The sequence below is a fragment of the Dendrobates tinctorius genome, unplaced genomic scaffold (genome assembly GCF_039654945.1).
Source record: "Dendrobates tinctorius isolate UK_male_01 unplaced genomic scaffold, ASM3965494v1 ptg000113l, whole genome shotgun sequence".
Lineage (NCBI taxonomy): Eukaryota > Metazoa > Chordata > Amphibia > Anura > Dendrobatidae > Dendrobates > Dendrobates tinctorius.
The window spans coordinates 15,470,621-15,489,094 of NW_027361781.1; the positions used below are offsets into that span (position 1 = coordinate 15,470,621).

The following is an 18,474-nucleotide window of genomic DNA, read 5'->3' on the forward strand; positions in this document are numbered from 1 at the left end:
TGGTGGAACTCACCAAGCGTCACTCTAGGTGATAGACAGGTCTTTTGCTATGGGAGACAACTGTCAATCACCTGCAATGGCACTTTAAAAAGCTGGCCGGGGGCTGAGAAAGACTAGTCTTGCCCCCGGTCAGACTCATTCATGCAGCACATTTTCTTTAACACTCACACTGATGGATTTGAAACCTTTGATGATATATCAACTGTGACCAGATTCTAAATTTAAAATTTTATTTCTTTAATACATTAACGCATTCTCCGATCAAGGTTGTGGTATCTCCCTCCCACATCATCAGGGGCTGTGACCTCTCTCTCTACCGTGACTCTTATCACACAGTAACATACAGACCACACTCTCCCGGATATACGCTACATCAATGACTAACGTGGACACACAAGGTGCAGATGATCAGATCTCTGAGAGTGCTGTACATGCAGAGACTAATATTTATAGATGTAACACAGCTAAACTTATCACTTGACAAGTTGGCGCAGTGATGTACAAGCTACATGATAACTAACTTCTGTGCAAACTGGATCTCTGCGTGCTTCACCACCCAGAGAGACCACCAATGAAGATCTTTCTTTTAAGTGAAGTGAGTAATACTGGCTTCTGTGTGACAATGGCACCCACCGGAGATGGGATTTATTAGGAAGAGAGTGAACAATCTTGAAATGGATGTATTGGCAGTAGTAAAAACTAGCAATCGTAAGGATGTGAGAAACAAGGGCCAAGTTGTGATGGTCAGCTGACTGGTTCTGGTCTTGTGGGATGTTCTCAGTCTGCAGTGATTAGTAGCTACCAAAAGTGTCCAAGGAAGGACAACTGGTGTCAGGGTCATGGATGAACATGATACAATGGGGGAGGAAAGGTTATCTGCTCTTTCTGATCCTACAGAAGAGGTGATGCATCACGAACTGAAGAAACTTCCATCTGGCTAGGACATTAATTTATCAGAACACACAGAGGATCACAGCTTTCTGCAAGTAGCATTGGGTAGTCGTAGGGTACTCAGGGGGGCTCATGCTGACCCCTGTAATTCATCAAATGCACCTACAAGGGGCACTTGACAACCAGAACTGGACCATGGAAGAAGGTGGTTTGGTCTGATGGAGAGCAATGATGGTATGGTGCATGTGTCATTTACCTATGGAAGAGAAGGATGAGAGGATGCTTTATGGGAAGATGACCGGCAGAGGCGGTGCGATAGAGCAATGTTCTCCTGGAAGCTTTGTGTCCTGTCAGTGTGACACAATACCCACCTAGTCCCTAATAAATGTGTCTTTTCCAGCTGGATAGTGCCTCTGCTACACTGCAAGATCTGTTCAGCAATAGTGAGGAACAAAGCCTGAGGTGATGACTAGTATCCACATTGACACATTGTGATGAATCTGTGGGATGTGCTGCAAAAAAGTTGGATTCACGGAGGCTGAACCGAGCAACATATAGGACTTAAAAGTGGTTTTCCACTACTCGGACAACCCAGTCTCAATTACTATATTCTCTCATGCAAAATAACGGCCTGTGCTCACCTATGGTGTCGATTTCGGAGCAGGGGCTTGCATGACGTTATATGTCCCATGAGCAGTGGCCACTAGTAAGCTGCTTCACTATCACATGCTTCGAATAAAATGGACAATTCTGGAAAAAGCAAGAGCTAGTGCAGCTCGCAGACTTCACCCGGGAGCAAGTTACATCCAAAGAAAGTGAGCGTGAAGCACTCCACTAGCGGCCGCTGATTATTAGGTCATGTGAGTGACAGCTGATGTCACATGAGCCCCGGCCCCAGGCTGATACTTTACATTGAGGAATATTGTAATTGAGAAGGGGTTGTCCAAGTAATGCACACACCCTTAAGGATATGCTGCCGACGTCTGTGCCAGATCCCACAAAGAACCTTAGAGTAGAGTAAAAAGACTGCAGGACTAAGGTTTAGTGGTCAAGTCCATAGTCTGCAGGACCAGTGCTCTGGGAACCTTCTCCACCCTGACGGCATCTTCTGGCGCCTCTTCCGATTAGTAGGACCAGCACTACATCATTGTGATGTCGCACTAGACCTACTAATCAGAAAAAGAATATGCCAGCAGGAAGAGTAAGGTCCACAGGGGCTCTGGTCCTTTGGCCACAAACTACCAACATGGCCAGTGGACCATGGTGCTGCAAGTCCATGTCTCGATGATAATTTTTTGGCGTTGTAAGGGGGACCTCCGCTATACTAGCCTGACACAAAGTTGAATTCCGCCAGCTTGACTTCCCAGACATCGTATATAATCTACAGAAATCTATTATGAAGCATTGCAAACAAAAATGCTTTATTATGATTCACAATGCTAACAAAACTGGGGAGGGAGGAGAATCCACATAAAACCTCTCAGACACATTCTCAGTACATTAACACTCATTCAAGTCTAATGAAGAAATGTTAGGAAACCCGTTCGGTGCCCGGGCGGCAGGAAGGCGATTCTGCCTGCTCTTTCGACAATTAAACGCTTTTCGGAGTCGCTCGCCGGATGCTGTAAATTCAAATTATTTTCTAGTAAGCGTTAAATAGACTGGTTATTTTGCAGAACTGCCCTAAATAAAACTGGGATAAGTGATATTAATGTCCTATGGTCAGTATTATTGAACCTCGAAAGCAATAAAGTTTATGAGTCGATAAATATTACATTTGCCGGGTTAGTTAAGATTCTGCCCGAGTCCCCGGCGCTTATTACAGATTGTAACCACCAAATCCACAATACATTATTCATATTCGGGGTGTCACCGCAGTGATGGATTGCCGGGAGAGGCTGTCCTTTATATAAATCAACAAATAAAAATGCAAATGCTAACATTTTCGGCTACAACCTTCCCCCCCTGTCTTGAATGGGGAATGAAAATTTTCACATTATATCGACAGCAAGCAGAGAGGACAATTAACGACCTGCTCCTGGAGTAAGTGGGAGATTAATTTAGCGATGCCGGCTTTTATCACCTGCATATGGAGCCGCACCGGTCAATTCTGGCTACTTGCACTTTTCACTGAAGAGATAATAAAATAAAGAAACAAGTTTAATCTGACATTCCCCCTTCAACGCGTCAGGACTGCAAATGTCACAGTCTCCCCCACTCCCCCCGCTCAGCCACCTTTAAGGAAAAGTTGGACTAAAGAAAAGTTCATGGTTTGTAGAGGGTTTTTTTTTTTCTTTCCCTCTTCTATTCCTCGAAACTATAAATTATCTCTACGTGAAGGTTGCCAAGTGTGAAACGAAATTTGGTATTCGGAAGAAATGAGGAAACTCCTTCCTGCAAAACCAAGATGCTGATTTATTAATCACTTTGAAGCATCAATCTACATAAAGAGCGGAGCAACCGGGTAAATGCTTTGCTTCTACCTATTCTATACGGATCTAGGAGTCATACCGAGCCTACGGGCGCAACAGGCAAAAGTCGGACAAAACGGTCAACAGGTCGACCACCTGTTCATAGAATCAGAATAGAATCATAGAATCGCAGAGTTGGAAGGGACCTCCTGGGCCATCTGGTCCAACCCCCTGCTCAAAGCAGGATTCGCTAAATCATCCCAGTCAGATGTCTGTCCAGCCTCTGTTTGAAGACTTCCATTGAAGGAGAACTCACCACTTCTCGTGGCAGCCTGTTCCACTCATTGATCACTCTAACTGTCAAAAAGTTTTTTCTAATATCTAATCTGTGTCTCCTCCCATTCAGTTTCATCCCATTGTTTCTAGTCTTTCCTTGAGCAAATGAGAATAAAGTTGATCCTTCTACAATGTGACAGCCCTTTAGATATTTGTAGACAGCTATTAAGTCTCCTCTCAGTCTTCTCTTTTGCAAACTAAACATTCCCAAATCCTGCAACCTTTCCTCATAAGACAGGGTTTGCAGACCGGTCACCATTCTGGTCGCTCTTTTCTGAACTTGCTCCAGTTTGTTGATGTCTTTTTTAAAATGTGGTGCCCAAAACTGGACACAATATTCCAGATGAGGTCTGACCAAAGAGGAGTAGAGGGAACTAATGACTTCACGTGATCTAGACTGTATGCTTCTGTTGATACATCCTAGAATAGCATTTGCCTTTTTTGTTGCTGCATCACACTGTTGACTCATATTCAGTCTGTGATCTATTAGTATACCCAAGTCTTTTTCACATGTGCTGTTGCTTAGCCCTATTCCTCCCATTCTGTATATGCTTCTTTCATTTTTATTGCCCCGATGTAGTACTTTGCATTTTTCCCTGTTAAAAACCATTCTGTTAGTTGCTGCCCACTTCTCCAGTTCATGTATAATTAATAAATATTATATATATATATATATATATATATATATATATATATATATATATATATATATATATATATATATATATTTTAGCTATCCCTCCTAGCTTTGTGTCATCAGCAAATTTAATCAGTTTACCCTCAATTCCTTCATCTAAATCGTTGATAAAGATGTTGAACAATACAGGGCCCAGGACAGAGCCCTGTGGTACCCCACTTGAGACATTCTTCCAACTGGATGTGCAGCCATTTACGACCACTCTTTGGGTCCGATCACTAAGCCAGTTATGAATCCACCTAACAGTTGCCTTGTCCATTCCATACTTAGTCATTTTTTCAATAAGGATTGTATGAGATACTTTGTCAAATGCTTTGCTGAAGTCAAGATATACTATATCTACAGCATTTCCTTGATCCACCCAATCAGTGATTCCGTCATAGAAGGAAATTAAGTTAGTCTGACATGACTTACTAGTTACAAACCCATGCTGACTCTGTTTAATCACTTCCTTCTTATCCAGGTACTGACATACATGTTGTTTAATAATTTGCTCAAAGATCTTTCCTGGTATAGAAGTCAGACTCACCGGCCTATAGTTGCCTGGGTCCACCTTCTTCCCCTTTTTGAAGATAGGAACAACATTTGCTTTTCTACAGTCTTCTGGGACTTCTCCTGTTCTCCAAGAATTTTCAAAGATTATGGAGAGGGGTTCAAAAATTTCTTCTGCTATCTCCTTCAGTACTCTGGGGTGTAATTCATCTGGACCTGGAGACTTGAATTCATTTATGTTAGCTAAGTGTTTCCTCACTATCTTTCAGTTTATAGATATCCTGGATTCTTCTATTCCCTTAATAGGACAGTGAAGAACAGTTGATGTTACATTTCCTTTCTGAGAGAAAACAGATGCAAAATAGGAATTTAAAAGTTCAGCCTTCTCAACATCCTGTCTTACCATTTCACCATTTTCATCCTGTAAAAATCCTATAGCATCTTTGACTTTGCTTTTACTTTTGACATATCCCCAAAATCCTTTATTATTGCTTTTGACATCTCTTGCAAGCCTCAATTCATTGTCAGCTTTAGTAATCTGATTTGTGCCCTGCAGGTTCTGCAGACAGCATTACATTCTTCTTTAGATATGCCTCCCTCTTTCCATTTTTTTTTCTTCCTTTTTAGCATGTGCTTAAGTTCTGTGTTCATCCATCCTGGCTTCCTTAAATGCTTCCTATTCTTCCCTCTTTTCGGAATTGTTAACAATTGTGCTTTGAGAATTTCATTTTTCAAGATTTCCCATCCTTCCTGGACATTTTTGTCTTTAAGGATATCCAGCCATTGGATCCCTCCAATTCTCTTTCTGAATCCCTTAAAATCTGCCTTTCTGAAATTTAACCTTGACGTCTGAGTCTTTCACAGGTCTTCCTCCTCTAGTTATCCAAAATTCTAAAATAGCATGGTTGCTACCTCCTAGGGTCCCAGCCACTTACCTCCTCAACCATTTCCTCCCTGTTTATAAGAATTAGATCCAAGGTAGCAGTTCCCCTTGTTTTCTCCCCTACCTTTTGGAAGATAAAGGTGTCAGCAAGAGAGGATAAGAATTTCCTTGACCTGTTAGTTTTGCCTGAGAGAGATTCCCAACAAATATCTGGATAGTTGAAATCTCCCATGACAACTATGTCATATTTTTTGGAGAGCTTGGCCATTTGATGCATAAAGAGTTCATCCATATCTTCAGTCTCTGAAGCTTCAATCTCTGTGCAGATATACGCGTTTCTAACATACAATGCGACACCTCCGCCTCGTTTATCAAGTCTGTTTCTTGCAAATAAGTTGTATCCTTCTAGTCTTGTATTCCAATCATGTGTATCGTCCCACCAAGTTTCAGTGATTCCAATTACATCATTTTTTTTTCCTGTGTTAGTAGTTCCAATTCTCCTTGTTTGTTGCCCATGCTTTGTGCATTAGTATAGAAACATTTTAGTTTGTGATTGGTTTCTCTTTCTCCAATATTTGTATGAATTAGATTCTTTTGTCTTTGTTCTTCCTTTCCACTTCTAATAGCAGAGTTCTCGATAGCATTTGTCAGGTGTTTGGCTTTTTCTGGTCTTTTGCTTCCCTTCCCATGTTGTTCTAGTTTAAAGCTCTCCTTACAAGTGTAGCAAGGCGACTTCCAAATACATGTTTTCCAGTCTTCGCAAGGTGCACCCCATCTCTAGCAAGTAGTCCATCGTAAAAGGTAATTCAATCCGTGATCCATAAATCCAAATCGTTGCTGACAGCACCATCGACGTAGCCAGTTGTTCACCTGCAGAATCTTATTCCACCTCCTTGTTCCATGGCCATCCACTGGGAGGATGGAAGAGAAGACCACCTGCGCTCCCAGTTCTTTCACTTTCTTGCCTAAGTCTTCAAAGTCTCTGCAGATGGTTTCCAGGTCGTTTCTTGCGGTGTCATTTGTCCCCACGTGTAGTAGCAGGAATGGGTAGTCATCTGTAGGTCTGAAGAGTCCTGATATCCTGTCAGACACATCTTTAATTTTTGCACCTGGAAGACAGCACATTTCTCTTGAAGTTATATCCGGTCTGCAGATAGCGGCCTCTGTTCCTCTCAACAGGGAATCCCCCATGACCACCACTCTCCGTTTCTTCTTCACAACATTTTTCTTTCTCCATTCAGGAGGACTCTGAAGGCGTACAAGGTTGCTGTTTGTGGGCAAAGTCTTATCCTGATGTATATCTTCATCGTTTTCCTGCGTGAGAGCCTGGTACTGGTTCCTGAGAAGTATGGGTGCTGACTGCCTCCTGATCCTCCTGCTTCTCTGGGTCACATGTTTCCATTCCTCTGTTTCTTCAGGTGCACTTCGAATTTCTTCTCTTTCTGTAACATGAAGAGATAATTCTGCTCTGTCTAAGAACTCTTCACCTTCCTTAATGATCTTCAACGTAGCTAACCTCTCTCCGAGATTTTGCAACTTTTCCTCCAACAGGGACACAAGCTTGCATTTGTGGCATGTGAAGTTTGGCTTTTCCACTGGTAAGTCTGAACATGTAGCAAGAAATGCAGCTCACCAAATGGCTCCTGGCCTCTTCCATATTGAGATTTCTTAAAAACGATGAAAGATGAGCGGCGTGGTTTTCCGATTTCCTCTTTTCACCTGCAACGGCCAAAACCAAGTGATCGTTGAGCTCGCGGAGACTCTTCACTTATCCCAGAAGGCACTGGGAATATGCAAATGATCTCCTCAAGACTCTTCCCCTGGTTTTCCCCTGTTGTGTATGGTGGTCTCCCGTCACGCAGATCCTCTACATTTCAGGGGAGGTAAGTCGCTGACAGATTTCAGACAGTGTCTCTCTACTGGGGTAGTCCGGGATGAAAGCCGTCAACCAAAGTATTTGTTTGGCCAACATCTCCAGCGCAAGACTAAAGATGGCCACACACAGACAGCTGTTAGCCGAACGATCATTCAGCCGACAGCCATCTCAGGCGCCTCTCCCAAATGCAGCAATGCTGGTACGGCTGAGCGTTCCTTTGTTCTCCATGAGAAAGCCATTGATTGACATGTTGGCCGACAGCTTATATCCTGGAGGACAATGCGATTGGCATACCAGATTGACATCTCTCCCAATCACAAGACCGTCGGTCAAACCAGTTCATATTGGCAGACATAAGTAATGTTTACGGCCAGCTTAAGGCTATGCATCGACTTTGATCTCGAGATATCAAGTTTCAAACACACTGCAGGACCAAAACATATTGTACATGTAATTTGCTAGCCACTCAAACTAGAAGCATAGAGTTGTGACTTGTCCGAATTGCATAACATTCATTAGGCTCTGTGATTGCAAAGTCACATGAAACGCACAGGTTAAGACAGGATTTTTGGCAATAGTTGTGTGCCATAGAGCAACCACATCTCCAGTCATTAGGTGGAATGCATCAGTCATGTATACTTCAATGTTTATTTGTTTTCTGATTTTCATGATTTACTCATCCACCAAAAAACAGGGAGCCAGACCTACAGATGCCATCAGCATCTGTTGCACTAACATAATGAAAGCAACCATCAGACCACCGCAATGGAGACCTCTATAATAGGCTCCACAGAAAACTCACGGTATGATTAACTCCTTTCACGATAATTGTGCCGTCTTGGCAGCCTGCTAATCACCCGATAATTGAGCAATGCACTCGTTCTTCAGGTGAAATGATCTTTCGTTTACCTACACGATCATCATTCTCAGCAGCGCATCATTCTTTGCATACAGGACCTCTGCTGCCGAGAAAGATGGCAGCCTATGCACTATTATTTAACGGCCTTCAGCTCAATCTCGAGCCATGGCAACTTCATAGATGAACACACCGTAGGAAGACCGATCTTGTGCAAGCCTAGATAGGTCCCACCAGGGTCTTCTCCACCATGATCTTGGTGGTATCAAGCCTTGAGTTGCTGGTCTTCATCTTTGCCTTGTTCCTTCTGCTCTTCCAACCATGATGTCCTTCTTCAGTGATTGCTTTCTTCATATCATGTGTTCAAATTAGACAAGTTGTAGCTTGGTGATCCTTCTTTCCAGTGACATGCCTGGCTGGATTTGTTCCACTGAACCATATATTACGGATTGATCTGGGTGCATCTGAAGCGGGGTCGGCCTGTCTAAATTGGCTATTAAATGTCCAGCAGACTTTGTTGCTGATAGACAGCCATTTAACATTGTACACCGTGCAATGCAAAACGTATCCAAAATTCTCAATTCACAAGTAAAATCTGTATTCAGTGAAGACAGATTGCTACGTTACTGAGACAGGAGAGGACAGTTGGTGCGGACAGGATTTTATGCAATGGAGAGGAGGAGCTAAAAGTGGAGCTCCTCCCCTCTGGTCTGCATAGAATCTTTTCTGCACCAACTGTCATCTCCTCTCAGTTTAATGTATCAATCTGTCTTCACTGAATACAGATTTCACCTGTGAATTGAGGATTGTGAAAATGACTAATCAGTCTAGGAGGACAAAGAAGTGGATTTCTCTTAGACGATATATTGCAAAGCTGTTTATTTTCCTTTGTACTATGGATTTGAGAAATAATAATTAAAACGATGGTTACACGTTAAGGTCCGTTGACACTAACCGACCCCAGTTCTCAAGAACTTCTACAATATGCTATCATGGGGTACAATATGTAATAAAGAGTTCAGAATCATCCGTCTCCCTTAGGAGCCATCCGAAAGGGTAGAGCTGTACCTGTACAGTGCATGGTCGGAAGGGACACTTGGCAGAGAAAAAACACTCCAAGATTGCTACTTCAGGGCTGTAGCCCCTTCATTCTGAAATATTAAAGTGTGTTATTTCTATCTTTTTTCCTCAGGAGCACACCACTCCTCTGCCTCTGGACTCCCTGGTTGCTGGGTGGGGTTGCAGTCCTGATTGACAACTCAGAACAGAGATATTGCTGCTCTCTGATCTCCATATTTGTGCTCCCACGCTGTTACATGAGACATATGCCTCTGCAGCACTGAACCAACACCGAACTGCTGCAACCCCCCAACCAACTGTCTCCTTCGCCACCATCCTGTAGCATGTAAGCCTTAAAGGGCAGGGTCCGCTCTGCCCTCTGTATCAGTCTGTGATTGTTAGTTTGTTTGCTGTAAGTGATATCTGCAATTTGTATGTAACCCCTTCTCATGTGCAGCACCATAGAATCAATGGTGCTATATAAATAAATAATAATAATAGTGCAGCTACTGGTTTGCTGATTGGTGGTTAATAGCTGGTTCGGGAATACAGAGAAGGCCGAGGCGTGGCAAGTGCATCGTTCTGCCCCAATGCACTTCCAAACAGCTTCAAAACTTGATTTCTTGCTGCTTGAGAAGAACTTTGGGGACATAAAGAGACAGACTTGTTTACCTTTTAAAGGGCTACCACAGTCATAAATGGCTGTAGGGGAATAAACGCACTGGTTGCCTTCTATAGTGTCTCTATGTTGCACTGTCTATTGTTGGCTGCTGAGAATCAGTCAGCGAGCTCTTCTGATAGGAACAGATTATTATCCCAAGGGTATGTGCACACTACGTCTTTTCATTTATTTTTTTATTTGCTTATATACAGCGCTTTCCAGACATCATATATTTCGTGTTCTGTTGCGTATTCCTCCTGAGAACGGATTTATGATCACAGAGCTCACGTGGAGCTCAGAAGATAAACGCTATAAACTTCAGAACAAGCTCACTTACAGATCCTCAGTTTGTTCATTGTGCTGCCAGCAATAGGCCGCGCAACACAAGATAAAAGGATGCAAAATTTTTAATAAAACCAAATTGCAAAAATGATTCAGTAAAAAATCTATGCATTTACACACAAAAAAAAAAAAATGAGCAGAATACAACAATACTAGTGTTGAAATGAAACGTGCTGTGAAATCATACAGAAACAATAATACCTATTATTCATTACACTTAGTTTTTTTTGTAAACTGTGAATTTTTCTTTATGAGCATCTCCACATATTCCATCGACTTTTAGGACAAGAGAAGCAAAAATAGCAAAATTTGTTAGCAAAGTGACCAAGCATAACAAGTAGGAAAAAGGAGTATAAAGTACAGACGCAGCAGAATGTCAATTCTTGCTGATCATTTCCTCCTTGCGAATGCCGATAATCCACATTGAATCAGTCCTGTACAGACTTAAGGCCCCGTCTCACTAAGCGATCTCGGTAGCGAGATCGCTGCTGAGTCACAACTTTTGTGACGTAACAGCGATCTCACCAGCGAGATCGCTGTGTGTGACAGCGATCAGCGAGCGGCCCCTCTGCCGGTATCGCTGGAAGAAACCTCTGGACATTTCTTTGGTCGCTGGTCTCCCGCTGGCCAGCACGCATCGCTGTGTGTGACAGCAGGAGACCAGCAATCAGGTGTAAAAAATAAAAAAAATAAAAAATATAGTTATTCTCACCTTCCGACGTCGCGTTCAGCCATCCTGCCTCTCTCCACGCTCCGGTCCCAGTGATCCTTTGCACGAATGACCGTGAGACTTTGTTATCCCGCGAGACCGTGACATCTCGCGGTCATTCGTGCAAAGGATCTCTGGGACCGGAGCGTGGAGACAGGCAGGATGGCTTAACGGGACGTCGGAAGGTGAGAATAACAATATTTTTTATTTTGATTCTATTTTTTACAGCGATGGCCAGCGATGCCGGGCGCTCGGCATTGCTGTGCTGATCGCTGGTGAAGCTGTCTGTGTGACAGCTCACCAGCAATCACATATCGACTTACTAGCGATCCTGACACCTTGATATCGGTGTCGGGATCGCTGGTAAGTCGCTTAGTGTGACGGGGCCTTTAGATCAGAAATCTGCTTAGAGGAGCTCAGAAAAAAGAAAAAAACAGACTAATGCGTATTGCAGATCTTACCTCTAGTATCCAACGTCAGACGAACCAGACATTTGTGACTAATGTGTACGGGATTAGGTCAGGGGGAGATAAGGATTTGGCATGTCTGATATCAGGCTGCCATTCCTTTTGGTCGGCAGTATGAGCGCACCGATGCATGGAAAAGTCAGAAGAGACGACCGTTGATTGAACCATCGATCGGTTGACAATTACCTAGGAGGTCCATTATAAACGCTTCCGTCAGATTGAGCTCACTGACAGTTCCTCAGTCAACTCATTCTACATCCAGCAGCACAATGACTTTAGAAGGAAAATTTTGCAAAAAAAAAAAAGTGTATTGACTAATAGAAAAAGAATTTTGCAAAAAAAAAAATAAAATATGAAATAAAATATATAAATTATATATACAGCGAACGGGTGAAATAAATATTGAACAAGTCACCAATTTTGTGAGTAAATATATTTTTAAAGGTGCTATTGATATGACATTCTCACCAGATGTCGGTAACAACCCGTCCAATCAGCAAAGGCAGAGAAATCAAACCATAGATGTCCATAAATTAAAATGTGTAATAATGAGAAATAACACCGGGAAAAAAAAAAATATTGAACACATAAAGAAAGAGAAGTGTAAAAAGCCACGGAAAGTCATACCACCAGCTGAAATCAAATCTATCAGTAACTAGAAAGCAATCCTACCACGTAGTGAAAAATAATATCAGCTGGATCATCTGATCTATAAAAAGATGTCTCATTGCCAAGATGCCACACAGAAAACATCTCATGATGGGTACAACCAATGAGCTGTCTCAAGACCTTTGCAACCTTATTGTTGCAAAACATACTGATGGCATTGGGTACAGAAGAATTTCTAAACTACTGAATACTTCAGTGAGAACTGTTGGGGACATAATGTGGAAGTGGAAAAAAAATTTCACCATAAACCGACCACAACAAGGTGCTCCTCACAAACGTGAACCGTTTCAGGTCACGTTTACTGGACCCAAAACACGTTAACCTTTGTAAGAAAGTAGCTGTATCATTAGTGCAACACTTACTGCATGTTACTATAATGGCCGTCTCACTGCTCCCCGTACATACAGCTGTAACACTCGTGACAGTATCAGATGTTCAGCCGGGAAATAATTCTCTTTTAACAATCTTCTCTATGCAGACGGAGGAGAATGATTGCGACCGCCTCTGTTTTAATGCATTTAGTTGCTCCGGAGAGGGTTCATTCAGTCTCAATTTCGGGGGATTTTGCCTCTCATCCCGTTTTGGAATGAAATATTGATGAAAATAGGCAAGAGGCAAAAAAAAAAGCTGCCACCAGCAAGAAATAATATTCCTGAATATAATTATGCCCCATTTCAAAAGTAATGCATTTAAATTTATATCAAATGCCTCGAAACGGCCTCAGACGCCAATCCCAATAAGGCAGGATTATGGGATCGAGGTAACTGTTCCTGTCAATTACCGAGACTTGATTTTCAATTTATATTCAAAAGAAGGGGTTTTTTTTTTGCTCCATACACGGGGAGAACGTCTCAATTTCAGGTAAGTTTCAATTACGGAGGATTTCTAGTGACAGGCAATAAACAAATAGATTTATAGGCAGAGACCCCCTTCTCTCACCTTCTCCCTACCTAGTCGTTCATGGATGACAGAAAGAGCCGACTCTGGAAATGGAGTCGCTGAATATTGATATACGTCCTAGACCTTTTTCATTATCACGCTCTGTATAAATTATGCCACATTTTGGTGACCTTGACCCAAATTACTTTTAAATTGGACTAGGACATGTAAAAGGAAACTCTGCCGAGGGTCCGCAACGAACCGCAACTATGATTGACAGGATGAGGGAAGAGGAAGCAAATGCAACAAAAACGGCTCAGTTATTATGTCATTACACTAATAAGGCGGAGACCCTCCGACCAGGCATCTTCTCTTTGGTAGTAACATTAGTTTTGGACGTTTGACTAAAGCGATATTAAAGCAGTGTCCTATGTGGAGTGTCACAAAACAGACCGTACAGAAAACAGGATATAATCAACCTTTACTATTACCTGTAGGGGTGTTTATGCTCGAGTGATGTCCCTGCGGTTTTCATCTCCGTGCTGGGACTCTTCACTGCAGGCGAGGTAGTGGCAACTTTTCTAAATTCTGTTGGAACAAGTAGAGGAGATATGACAAAAGAATAATACTGCCCTCTATGTACAAGAATATTACTATCATCATACTGCCTGCCATGTACAAGAATATAACTACTATAATACTGCCACTATGTACAAGAATATAACTACTATAATACTGCCCCTATGTACAAGAATATAACTACTATAATACTGCCTCCTATGTACAAGAATATAACTACTATAATACTGCTCCTATGTACAAGACTATAACTACTATAATACTGCCCCTATGTACAAGAATATAACTACTATAATACTGCTCCCTATGTACAAGAATATAACTACTATAATACTGCTCCCTATGTACAAGAATATAACGACTATAATACTGCTCCCTATGTACAAGAATATAACGACTATAATACTGCTCCCTATGTACAAGAATATAACTACTATAATACTGCTCCCATGTACAAGAATATAACTACTATAATACTGCTCCCTATGTACAAGAATATAACTACTATAATACTGCTCCCTATGTACAAGAATATAACTACTATAATACTGCTCCTATGTACAAGAATATAACTACTATAATACTGCCCTCTATGTACAAGAATATAACTACTATAATACTGCTCCTATGTACAAGAATATAACTACTAGAATATAACTACTATAATACTGCTCCCTATGTACAAGAATATAACGACTATAATACTGCTCCCTATGTACAAGAATATAACGACTATAATACTGCTCCCTATGTACAAGAATATAACGACTATAATACTGCTCCCTATGTACAAGAATATAACTACTATAATACTGCTCCCTATGTACAAGAATATAACTACTATAATACTGCTCCTATGTACAAGAATATAACTACTATAATACTGCTCTCTATGTACAAGAATATAACTACTATAATACTGCTCCTATGTACAAGAATATAACTACTATAATACTGCTCCCTATGTACAAGAATATAACGACTATAATACTGCTCCCTATGTACAAGAATATAACGACTATAATACTGCTCCCTATGTACAAGAATATAACTACTATAATACTGCTCCCTATGTACAAGAATATAACTACTATAATACTGCTCCCTATGTACAAGAATATAACTACTATAATACTGCTCCCTATGTACAAGAATATAACTACTATAATACTGCTCCTATGTACAAGAATATAACTACTATAATACTGCCCCATGCACAAGAATATAACTACTATAATACTGCCCCTATGTACAAGAATATAACTACTATAATACTGCTCCTATGTACAAGAATATAACGACTATAATACTGCTCCTATGTACAAGAATATAACTACTATAATACTGCTCCTATGTACAAGAATATAACTACTATAATACTGCTCCTATGTACAAGAATATAACTACTATAATACTGCCCTCTATGTACAAGAATATAACTACTATAATACTGCCCCTATGTACAAGAATATAACTACTATAATACTGCTCCTATGTACAAGAATATAACTACTATAATACTGCCCTCTATGTACAAGAATATAACTACTAGAATATAACTACTATAATACTGCCCCTATGTACAAGAATATAACTACTATAATACTGCTCCTATGTACAAGAATATAACTACTATAATACTGCTCCTATGTACAAGAATATAACTACTATAATACTGCCCCTATGTACAAGAATATAACTACTATAATACTGCTCCTATGTACAAGAATATAACTACTATAATACTGCTCCTATGTACAAGAATATAACTACTATAATACTGCTCCTATGTACAAGAATATAACTACTATAATACTGCCCCCTATGTACAAGAATATAACTACTAGAATACAACTACTATAATACTGCTCCTATGTACAAGAATATATCTACTTGAAGTGCAGTTTCAAACAGCATTTTACGTTTTTAATTTAATTCTTTTCAGAGAAATGTCAAAAGTTTTTAACGCAGTTTTTTTTCTGCCATCCGAAGTGAATCCATCTCCAGGAAGGCGAAGTATAGATGATTTAATTTTACTTTTCCTGTTAAATCTACTTCTTTTGGCCTTGGCTTGTGACGGCATAATACGGAGTCTGGCGGTGTTATACTTTATGGGGGCCACATTGTAGTGGATGGAAAGATTCAGTGCCTTTTCTTGGGGCACCATTTGTTTGGGAGTCCAACACAGACTAACAAGGGTTAGAAATGCTGCTTAGAAAATTTAGTAAAAAAAAAAAAAAATTGCTACTTTTTTTGTCTTTTGAAGATATGAATAAACGGGACAACTTTTAAAGTTGGAAGTCTGTACAAAGTATGACCACAGGAGCAGGAAGTAGAGGTGAGCGAACCAGAACTGTAAAATTTGGGGGTTCGTACCGGACACCGAAATCCGGATTTGCCAAATCTGGACTTCTCCCGGAACTCCGTTTTGGGAGAGGAAGAGGGCCCACCTAAAGGTCAGGTGCTCATTGACTTGGGACAATGGGATTTGTATTCTGGTTAAAGGTCGGGTAAAGGTTCTGGTACCTGAACTTTGGACTAAAGTTCAGTCGAACCGGACCTTCCACGGGTCTGCTCATCCCTAGCCGGGTGTATTCTGAGAGCAGTGTCACTTATGCCATACTGGAAACTGTAAAGGCGCATTTACGGTGGCCAGTAATCCGTCAGGTTCTAATGCCAACGACTCATCCTTCATGATAATTTTGTAATGTGAATAGGTTGAGCGACTGAACGATGTGCCCAAGAACGCTTGTTCATCGTGAATCAAACAGTTATACGGAAAGACCGGAAGGGCGATTAATCTTCCTGTTTGCACAGGCGGACCATAGTAAACGATGCACACTGAGTGATCTGTCATAATTCTCGGTACAGGACGATGCACCACCGAGAACAATGATCTAATGTGCTGCACCAAAGATCATTAACCCCACGAAGAAGCGTTTTGTCGGGTGATCTGTTTATACTGGAAAATAATCGAGAAACGAGCGTTTTTTTTTTTTTAAAAAGAAATCCCGTTCACGATCATCTTGCAGTATAAATGCAGAACCATCCTCATATGCACCTCTGCCTGAAACGGGCAGCGATACGCTGTATTAGCTGTGAAAGTCAGCTGATCCTCAGTCTGAAACCAGGGAACAAAGATGGTCTCCACCTGTCCTACAGTCAGATTCTCGCTGTTGTCTTTGGCAGTATGGTGACGTGGTGTGATCATGCTTATTTTTTAAGAAATGTTGGTAAAAATTCTTACAGCAATTTTAGAAAATTACAGCAAAAAAAAGACAATGCTGAATATTGTCATTAATACCGTGAAGGGGCATCATATAAACACAGCTCAGAAAGTTTACTGGCAGAAAGCGCAATCTTCCGAGAAGCATTGATCGGCGCTGCCTCATCCCAGACTGAAGAGCCCGAAAATGACTGTGAATTCAATGAGCACAACACAAAGCGCTGAAATGTCAGCGGACTATACAGCCCCAGTAATAGGGCCTGAACCCCTGTTAGTCAAAACTGATTTTGCTTCAAATTAGAAATTGATTTTTGCCGGACACCGGTCGCCTGCAGACTCGGAGCTTTTGTCGCTGTGCAGTGAAAGGGATTAACCTCGCCTGCCGCTCGGGTTCAACCTGCCGACACTGCTTGGAGTGAGAGCAAAAAAAAAAACAAAAAAAAAAAAACTCTTTAATGCAAGGATGGTCTGGCCGGGTGTCACGGGTTATTTCTTTACTTCCAGATCAAATCTTTGCAATTTCTTAGTATTGTGTTTATTTGTATGGTGCCAGCAACAGAAGGTGCACAAAGCAAAAAAGAGGCAATGAGATCTCACAGCCTTCATGAAGGACTACGGGGCTCTGACAATCGTGCAACACGGTAAAAAATAACTCTGGAAAGTAATAGTAATAGAATTTTTTTATATGCAATAATGCAGAAAAAAAAAAAAATGTTCTCCTGTATTTTTAAATAGGATCGGTCAGGACGATTTAACGCCTTACATTGTAGTACTACAATAAAAATTATACCCGTCCTGTAATAATCCGAAATGGAGCGTTCAGCCTATATGCAAATTAGCTAGGAAATGCATTTTGGGCGTGTACACTCCAAGTTCTTGAACACACCTCCAATGCACTTCCAGGCAAAGTTTGCTTTCTCGGTGCTCGTACATCGCTTTACTATAAGACAGGTGTCGTTTTTATTGTCGTACGACCTTTAGAGCCATAGTGCTACTTTGATTATCCTGATAGTTTTATTTTTTGTATTTTATGGGACTACAAGATGTAATCTTTAACAAGAAAAAAAAAAAAAACTTTAACTTTGCACAGGCATTTTTTACCAGAGTGGTCTAGTAGCATCAAAATGCTCTATAGGATCAGTAAGAACTGAGCAAGGCGCCTCTCATGTGTCCCGCCACGTCCACAGACAGATCGTATAAGCGGAAGTAGATGATTTCCAGCCAAAGGCAAGTGGCCCCTTTCCTGCTCCTGGAGTGTCCGCCATGTTGGAGTGGAGCGGTGATCAGGGTACACTATTCTGTACTGCCACAGTGCATTGCCAGAAATTCAGCAGCCAGGATATCATTTAAAAGTATGACCATAGTTTCAATTTTTATTTAATAAACCAACAGTACATGTCAAAATAAGAAACTTGGTAATATATCTTATCAAAGAAATCTG

At 41.1% G+C, this 18,474-nt stretch overlaps 1 protein-coding gene across 1 annotated transcript in view; it reads right to left on the reverse strand.

The window, feature by feature from the left end:
• KIAA1328 (KIAA1328 ortholog) overlaps positions 1-18,474 on the reverse strand; it is a 210,136-nt gene that overhangs the window by 14,497 nt on the left and 177,165 nt on the right. Inside the window, exon 10 of the mRNA XM_073589787.1 lies at positions 13,720-13,816. Coding sequence (XP_073445888.1) covers positions 13,720-13,816 — 97 coding nt within the window. The remainder of the gene's footprint in view (positions 1-13,719; positions 13,817-18,474) is intronic.